General features: G+C 36.4%; 1 protein-coding gene across 1 annotated transcript in view; it reads left to right on the top strand.

Annotated features, from left to right (window-relative positions):
• BDP1 (BDP1 general transcription factor IIIB subunit) overlaps positions 1-9,500 on the top strand; it is a 90,183-nt gene that overhangs the window by 41,521 nt on the left and 39,162 nt on the right. The window contains 6 exon segments of the mRNA XM_040451288.1: positions 1-999; positions 2,058-2,245; positions 2,689-2,911; positions 5,596-5,774; positions 6,755-6,959; positions 8,016-8,155. The exon segment at positions 1-999 is cut by the window's left edge and continues 10 nt beyond it. Coding sequence (XP_040307222.1) covers positions 1-999; positions 2,058-2,245; positions 2,689-2,911; positions 5,596-5,774; positions 6,755-6,959; positions 8,016-8,155 — 1,934 coding nt within the window.

The raw sequence follows: 9,500 nt of genomic DNA, 5'->3' as shown, positions 1-9,500 counted from the left end.
GAGAATGTATCAGAGATGTCTGATGTCACTGAGGAAAGAGTGACAGACTTGGAAGAAACTGGAAGAGAGGTTTCCCCAAGAGACACTATATCAGCGATGTCTGATGTCACTGAGGAAAGAGTCACAGACTTGGAAGAAACTGGAAGAGAGGTTTCTCCAAGGGAGAATATATCAGAGGTGTCTGATGTCACTGAGAAAAGAGTGACAGATTTGAAAGAAACTGGAAGAGCGGTTTCCCCAAGAGACAGTATATCAGAGATGTCTGATGTCACTGACGAAAGAGTGACAGATTTGGAAGAAACTGGAAGAGAAGTTTCCATAAGGGACATTATATCAGAGATATCTGATGTCACTGAGGAAAGAATGACAGATTTGGAAGAAACTGGAAGAAGAGAAATATCCTTACAGGAAGATGCCCCCGAGGAGGTCAGCACTACAGATGAAGTAGAAACAGGTTTGGAAGAAACTGGAAGAGAGATTTCTGTAAAGGAGAATATACCAGAGGTAATTGATATCACTGAGGAGAGAGAGACATCTGTGGAAGAAACTGAAAGAAGAGAAATAGACACACAAGGAAAGGCCTTACAGGTCGAGACTGTAGGTGAAATGGAGACAGATTGGAAAGAATTTGGAAAAGAAACTTCCCTGAGGGCAAAGGTACCTGTGGAGATCAGTGCCTTAGGGGAGAGTGAGATTGATTTGGAAGAAACTGGAGAAAGAGAGCTTTCCCTAATGGAGAACGTATTAGGAAAGACAACTGCTATTGAAGAAACAGAGGCAGATATGAAACAAAGTGGACGAGCAATTTCCTTGAGGAATCCCAGCTCAGAGATTAGTGCTACTGAGGAAATGGTTGCAGATTTGGGAAAACCTAGAGAAATGGACATTTCCCTAAGGAAATATGAAGCAGAGGAGACCAGGACCTCAAGACAAATGGAGACAGACTTAATGCAGAGCAGTAGTGGTGGCTGCAGCACTGTGCCTTCACTAGATACCAAAGTATGTATTTTTCTGTTTTTGGGAAGAACTATTTTTGAGTACTTTTTAGAGAAAAATTATTGAAATAAAAACCGTGATTATTGCTCTTAAATCCCTCAAAATTTAAAATCTCTGAAAGCTTAAAGTCTTCCCTAGTCCTAAATTCTGTGTTTTAAGACCTTAAAGAAACTATATATCTTTTTAAAAAAAATAATTCAAAAAGATTTAATTGTGGAGAAGTTACCATTCTTAATGTCAATTCGAAGTTACTTTTATTTATTTTTTATAAAAAAGTGTTTTTAAGGTAATTTATTTTGAGAGAAAGCGCCCATGTGTGTCCACACGCATGAGTGAGGGAGGGGCAAAGAGAGAATCCCAAGCAGGCTTTGAGCCATTAGCACAGAGCTTGACTCAGGCTCTATCCCACGAACCTCGAGATCATCACCTGGGCTGCATTCAAGAGTCAGATGCCCAACCAGCTGAGCCACCCAGGTGCCCCTGAAGTTAATCTTTTATTTAAAAAAATTTTGGTTTTTTTTTTTTGTTTTTTTTTGTTTTTTATTTTCTATTTGAAAGAGACAGAGCAGGAGCCAGGGGAGGGCCAGAGAGATGGAGAGAGAATCTGAAGGAGGCTGCAGGCTCTGAGCTTTCAGCTCAGAACCCAACAGGGCTTGAACTCAGGAGCAATGAGATCATGACCTGAGCCAAAGTTGAACGCATAACTGACTGAGCCACCATGCACCCCCAAAGTTATTCTTTTACATAAAAGGAATATAGGGAACTGGAATATAGGGAGTTTGTGCTAACTCTAGAATGAACATACATTGGAATTATTTCTTTTGGCCACATCTTAGTTATTTCCTTTTACTAAAAGTTTGCAATTCGGGTACCCAGCTTGCTCCGTAGGTTGAGCGTGTGACTCTTGATCTTGGGGTTGTGAGTTTGAGCCCCAGATTGTGGGTGTAGAGGTTACTTAAACATTTAAAAATAAGTTTTCTGTTACTCGAGGTTCATGCTTTTGTGACATTTTCCATTTGTGCTGATTTACTGTGGATGATTTCCTTTGATTATTCCTCCAGAACATCAGCAGTGAAGTACTATCCATGGTACTTACACCTGAGGCAGAAAAAAGAAATTCTGAAAAGGAACTATCAGGTCACTTGAGTAGTTTGAAGACTTCCTTGCAGACTTTGGAACTTGGTAAAACCGAAGACCAGGGGATGCAATCTCCAGATGCTCCAGAGCAGTTTTCAGATAATAATTCAAGGTACAAATATATTGGTCTGTGTGCTTTTAAAGAAAAAGTATCTAAAGTTATTTTCACATTCTGTGAAACAAAGGTTTTAAAACGTATCATCTATAGTGTAATGTTGCAGATTCCAAGCTAGTTTTGGGATGACTGGAGGTGAGTTTTGAGGTAATTGTGATAATCTATTGAGAGAATTACTAACTTCAGAATTGTATGTAACAAATATTCCTAAGTCAGTATGGGTGTGACAACGTATATTTCCTCTGTGCAAAGGTGATATTCATAGGCTTATACCTAGATTGTACACCTCCTGTTTTTTTGGATCTACCATATTGTTCAATTTTTTTTCCTGTTAAGAATTGGAATTCATGTTTACTACCAGTTTCTAAAGTTGTCCTAAGACTCTGGTCTCATTTGCCCCTTCATCTCATTCTAAAATTTGATAATCCTTATTCCAAAAGCAAGTCTCTTCCTCAAGAACAGAAGCCATTTGAAGTTAAACCAGCACCTTTTGTGAGAAGTCGATTCAAAAGACCAAAACCAAACTTAGCAAGAGCAACTTTAAAGAGAGAGACTACGGAAGCAGGAAAATATGTACCTGGGAAGAAATTGGAAACGGATAAAGCTGAGACTGTTGTGTTACAGCAGAGCAGTGGACAGATGAACACTCTCCCTTCTCAACATGTGAGTTGCTGTGGAAGGTGGAGGGTTTTTATTTTAGCTGTTACGGTTACTGAACTAAAGCACCTGGGATTAATGTTTCACAAATATTTTCTCCTGCAGTTTCTGTTGCATGTGACATTAGTGTTGCTGTACTTAATGTGCCTCATTATTCCATGGGTTTTTTTTTGTGAGAATCTTGAATCTTTCATGGTGGGCAAGTGTGTCATGGAAAGACATTTAAGGGGGTTGGGATGCCAAGTTCTGACCTGCATTCATTATGTGACCCGAGCCAAATGGTGGCAGCTCATTTCTTCATAGGAAAAATGAGATTGATAGTCATTTTTTGTTTCATTCTGTTGTGAAGGGTGAAATACAAAGTTAAAAGCTTGATAGGAGTTAAAAGTAAGTTAAAAGTAAGTTTAGTTTACTTTGTTAACTTGGTCCATAACAAATTAAGATTGTGTGATATGACATCAGAAACTTTGAAATGAAGTGTTAACACTCATTAGTTGACTGTTCTAAACATAAAAGTAGTTTTTTGGCCATATAGATGGCAACAGGTATATGAAAAGATCATCAGCATCATTAATCATCAAGAAAATGCAAATCAAAACCACAATGAGGTATCACCTCACACCAGTCAGAATAACTAGTATCAAAAAAGACCAGAAATAACAAGCAGTGGCAAGGATGTGGAGGGAAAGGAATCCTTGTACACTGTTGGTGAGAATGTAAATTGGTGCAGCCATTGTGGAAAACCGTATGGAGCTTCCTCAAAAAGTAAAAATAGAATTACCATGTGATTCACTAATTCTAGTATTGGTTATTTACCCAAAGAAAATGAAAGCTCTAATTCCAAAGATATAGGCACCCCTATGTTTGTCATAGCATTATTTACAATAGACAAGATATGAAAGCAACCAAAGTGTCCTTCAACAGATGAATGGATAAAGAAGATGTGTTATATGTATATATATATATAAATCCACAATGGAATATTGCTTGCCATTTAAAATAACATGGATGGACCTACAAGTCTATTTTGCCAAGTGAAATATGCTGAGAAAACTAAGACAGAGAAAGACAAATAGCATATAATTTCACTTATATATGGGTTCTAGAAAATAAAAAACAGAAACAGTCATAAAGACAGAAAACAAACTGGTGGTTGCCAGAAGAGAAGGGGTAAGGGAGATCGACAAAATAGGAAAAGGGGATTAAGAGGTACAAACTTCTGAGCCACCTGGCTGGCTCAATTGGTAGACCATGCAACTCTTGAGGTTGTAAGTTTGAGCCCCCGGTGGGTGTAGAGATTACTTAAAATTTTGAAGAGGTACAAACTTTTAGTCCTAAGTAACTCAGGGAGATAAAAAGTACAGCATAGGGAATACAGTTAATGTAGTGACTACACCTGTCGGGGTGATTATCAAGCCAGTGTATGGAGCTGCTGAATCACTGTGTTGTATGTCTAAGACTAGTAACATTGTACGCCACCTATACTTCAATAATTAATAAAAAACTAGTTAATAAAAAAATGACCGGCGCCTGGGTGGCTCAGTCAGTTAAGCGGCTGACAGCCATGTGCTGACATCTCAGAGCCTGGAGCCTACTTTGGATTCTGTGTCTCCCTCTGTCTCTGCTCCTCTTCTTCTTATTCTCATTCTCTCTCTCTCTCTCTCTCTCAAAAATAAACATTGAAAAAAATTAAAAATAAATAAAATGACAAAGTGCTTTTTTGAAATAAAATTCGTCTTTTATGTTTTCAAAATAGCTTAGTTCTTACTGTGCTTAAAAATTTGTACTTTTGGGGTGCCTGGGTGGCTCAGTCAGTTAAGTGGCCAACTTCGGCTCAGGTGATGATCAGGCGGTCCGTGAGTTCGAGCCCTGCCTCGGGCTCTGTGCTGACAGCTCAGAGCCTGGAGCCTGTTTCAGATTCTGTGTCTCCCTCTCTCTGACCCTCCTCCGTTCATGCTCTGTCTCTCTCTGTCTCAAAAATAAACGTTAAAAAAAAAAAAAGTTTAAAAAAATTTGTACTTTTTCTTCCTGATCTTATATTTTTAAAAGGTGTATCTTTTTTATTGGTTATTTTATCTGATTATAAAAATTTCAGATTAAAAAAATATGTAATCTAAAATGTGAGAGTCCTTTATAATATTCCATTTCTCCCTCCCAAGTTAATCACATAGCTATTTTGAATGTATCCACATAGCCTTTTCTGTATAGATACTTTTTTATATAAATAATAAAATGTTGTGGGTATTTTTATTATTTTGCAAAAATGGCACCCTAGCTTGTCTTCTCATTTTTTCACTTAACACAGTATTGTGAACATATTTTTGGATCATTATATAGAAATTTATCTTCTAAATGGCTTTGCACCGTTGCGTTGTAAACAAATTATAATTTATTTATTCAATACCTTACTGATAGGTTTGTCTTATTTCTAATTTTTTGTTTTCTTTTCTGGGGGGCTATTAAATTGCTATAGCAAATGTCCTTGTATGTAATTTTCTATATACTTACTTGAGTATTTTTATAAGATAAGTTTCTAGAAGTAGAATTTCTGGGAATTAAAATTTTTGGTAGATACTGTTGTTTTCTCTGCAGAGACTTGACCAATTTATTTTGCTTAGTAGTGTATGAAAGTTCCTATTTCCCTATACTTTAACCATACCCTTGATGAAATTTTTTTGTCTGCCTTCTAGGATGTTGCTTCCCTAATGGCAGCAGGAGAAAAAGACAAATCAGGTCACAGTCAGGAGGAGGTTGTGATATTACCATGTATACAGACTGAAAAGGACCTTTCACCTTCAAGTTCTTGTGGTCCTCAAGAGGAGTCTCAGCCTGTGCAAGCCCAGGAAAAGGAATTAGTTGTTTCTATGGGGTAAACAGTGATAGTTCTTTGAAAATCTAAAATATGAAAAAGAAAAAGAAAATCTAAAATAGAATTCCTTCAAATATTTCTCCAGTGTTTTTGAGATGTATTAATGTATTTTAAAAGTGAATACCATTGGGGCGCCTGGGTGGCGCAGTCGGTTAAGCGTCCGACTTCAGCCAGGTCACGATCTCGCGGTCCGTGAGTTCGAGCCCCGCGTCAGGCTCTGGGCTGATGGCTCAGAGCCTGGAGCCTGTTTCCGATTCTATGTCTCCCTCTCTCTCTGCCCCTCCCCCGTTCATGCTCTGTCTCTCTCTGTCCCAAAAATAATAAACGTTAAAAAAAAAAAAATTAAAAAAAAAAAAAAAGTGAATACCAAAAATACTTCGTTTATGCAGCCTGCCTAAAATAGAAAATCACATTGAGTTCTACACCTTTTAATGCTTGACTGCTTGTTAGATTCACTATTAGCTGCTTAAGGTTTTATACAAAGCATTGCATTAAAAAACACATGTGTATAAGATTTATATTAATTATCTTCTTAAAAACTGTGGTAAAAGACATAAAATTTACCAGTTTAATATTTTTTTTTTTGTCGTCTAATGGCATTGAGGACATTCGCATTGTTTTACAATCTTTGTCACATTTCTCTCTAGAACTTTTTCATGTTCGCAAGCTGAAACTCTGTACCCATTAACAAGACCTCCCTAACCTCCCTCTTCCATTCCCTGGCAACTACCATTGTGCTTTCTCTCTGTCTGTGAGTTTCAGTCTTCTAGGTACCTTATATAAGTTCATTACCTTGTGAAAATTAAAATAACCTTTTTTTTAATAAAAGAAGATTTATGTATCATCAGAAAATAGATTTTTCTCTAATGTTACAAAAAGTTTTATAGTTTATTAGAGGAGATTCAAATTTTGTATTTTTATGGTAGTTTTCATCTTTTTACATTTCAATTCCCTCTCTTTGTCCTGGTCTTCTTTTCTAGGGCTCATAATATAAACAGTTCCCAGCAAGAATCCAAGGAAAGTGTTGTCCCAACCATTCGAACAGTAAGGGGCCGACTTCAAAAACCCAGACCAAACATAAGAAAGACTGGACAGAGGCATATAGAAAAAGGTGAAGCCAAAGGCATAGTTGAGGAAGAAAAAACAGTAGTACAGAAAGATGAAACTAAAAAACTATTGACTGTGGTGAGTTATTGTTATGTAATTAAATTGAGCCTTTTAATGCATGTTAAAATATGAAATGACAGCTCAGACTTGGCTTAGAGTATAGGCATCTGACACTCTAATCAATGAATATGTAACATAACCTAATTCTGTTCCAGATTTCCTATTCTGGTTTTTTTTTAAGTGAAAGTGGATATATATTTTTTCCTTTTTAATGAACTCATTCATTATGAAATGGGTTCAGTCATTTCATAAATGTTCAGTCAGTATAAAACAACATAATGACTCTCCCAGTCTTATTACACTGAGGTCACTACTGAAAACCTTCTGACATATCTTCCTGGGTATATCTCCATCCATGCATGTGTGTGCACTTAGGTAAATTCAAATATTAAATTCATCGGGGTGCCTGGTTGGCTCATTTGGTAGAGCATGTGACTCTTAATCAGGGGATGTAAGTTCTAGCCCCACAGTGGGTGTAGAGATTACTTAAAAATAAAATAATTTTTTTAAATTCTAAAATTACTGTGTGTTAGTTTTATCACTTAGTTTTTACTTAATATGTTGACTTTTTGCATCAAGAAACATGGAGACACATCATTTTTCACTACTGCGTGACATCCTGCTGTTTGAATGAAAATTTAACCAATCTTTTACTGATGCATCTTGTGATATGAATCTAAGTAGAATAATGCCCTTTTTAACAGATCTTGTGCTTTTTTTTTTTGTCCTTTTTATTTGTCTACCAAGGGAAAATGTAGATTTAAAGTGATTATAATCCTTGTTTGAACCCTCCTGCACCCCAAAAGACTGTGCTTTTAAAAAAAAAATCATTTTTGGTGAGGTTGTTGACAGCAGATAACTATTGTAGTTTTTAAAGCATTTTGTAAATGTAATAACTGCAATAAATGAAACTTTCTCTCTGAATTAGGACTTTGGTTTTGGGCAGCAAACATGAACATTGCATACCTAGTTTGACTCTTCATTTTGAAAAACTCAATACCTTTCTTAATGATTGAACAATTTTAGGAAGTATGTTCACTTGTTAAAAAAAATCGTCTTGTTTTGTCATTTTAGCCAAATTCTCCAGTTGGAACTGAAATTGAAGTTGTATCCTCCAAAGTTTCTGAAAGTAGACTACATGAAAACCAGAGTCACATGGTTCTTGTAGACCCTCTTCATGTTAACAAAGTAAATGTTTTAGATGAAAAGATGAGGTGAGTTTGCTTTTAATCAGAAAACCATAAAACTTTCTAAAGATGAAGATTGGATAACTTCACATCGAGAACATTTTGTTAAAGGATAAATAGTTAATTATGAAACAGAATATTTTAAGTATGCTTCTTCAGATAGTATAAGAATTGCATGATTGATACTCTCGTAATTTATAATTTCTGCACAAAGCTTGGTGAACCTCATTATTTTTTACTTTAAAATTCAATTTGTTAGTAAACAGAAATTCTTAAGTTCTTTGTATGTTTACAGTTTATATCTAATTGAAATTCATAAATAGGAAGTTCAGTGAAGTATATATGTTGTATTTAGACCTGTGTTCTAAGCCAAATGGTGAGAATATCCTTTAAAAGAGTTAACGCTAGAAAAATGAAGATATTTTAGTACCACCACTTTTATTTATTACTTGAAGTCTGCCTTATTATTACTGATACTACTTTAAAAATTTTTTTTAATGTTTTTTTTAAATTTATTTTTGAGACAGCATGAGCAGGGGAGGGGCAGAGAGAGGGAGACACAGAATCGGAAGCAGGCTCCAGGCTCTGAGCTGTCAGCACAGAGCCCAACGCGGGGCTCGAACTCATGGACTATGAGATCATGACCTGAGCTGAAGTCGGACACTTAACCGACTGAGCCACCCAGGCGCCCCACTGATACTACTTTTTAATTAGTGGTGATCAGAGAATGTTTCATTGCGCGGGTGCTGCTGGAGAGAAGACCCAAAAGAAGTGAAGGAGCAGGTCCAGATGATGTATAGGGGGAGAGAGAACAACAACTTGAAAATACTGCAGGCAAGAGCATGCCTGACTTGCTTGAGGAACAGCAAGGGGAGCGAGTTTGAAATGGGTAAAGAGGGAGAGAGCAGTAGATGTAAGAAAGATAGAGCCCAGCCAAGGGCAATGGCAGATTATATAGGACTGTTGTAAGGAATTTGATTTTTACTCTAAGTGAACCTTTAAACACTAGTGACCTTCAAGATCAGTGTTTCCTAATGCTCTCATTTATAATTGAGTAGGTTGACCTAGAGGATTTAAATGGCTTGTTGAAGGTAACATTGCCAAATTAGTTTTTAAAGTTAAATTTTCAGGATTTATGACTTTCAGACTAGCAAATTGACATAGTTATATAGGCAGACCTTTCTGTATAAAGAAAGAAGCTTTACATGTTTCAAGAGATATTATGTGTAGCCTTTGTGTTTTTTAATGAGAGAAATCAAACCTTTTTTTTAAATTTTTTTTATAGATCAGGCATTGGCTGTTTTTTTTTTAATGTTTATTTATTTTTGAGAGAGCCAGAGCATGAGCAGGGCAGGGGCAGAGAGAGAGAGAG

This window comes from Herpailurus yagouaroundi, unplaced genomic scaffold, assembly GCF_014898765.1.
Source record: "Herpailurus yagouaroundi ecotype Mexico unplaced genomic scaffold, PumYag 29, whole genome shotgun sequence".
Taxonomy (NCBI): Eukaryota; Metazoa; Chordata; class Mammalia; order Carnivora; family Felidae; genus Herpailurus; species Herpailurus yagouaroundi.
Note: the sequence above shows the minus strand (reverse complement) of the source record. Positions and strands in the feature narration are given on the sequence as shown.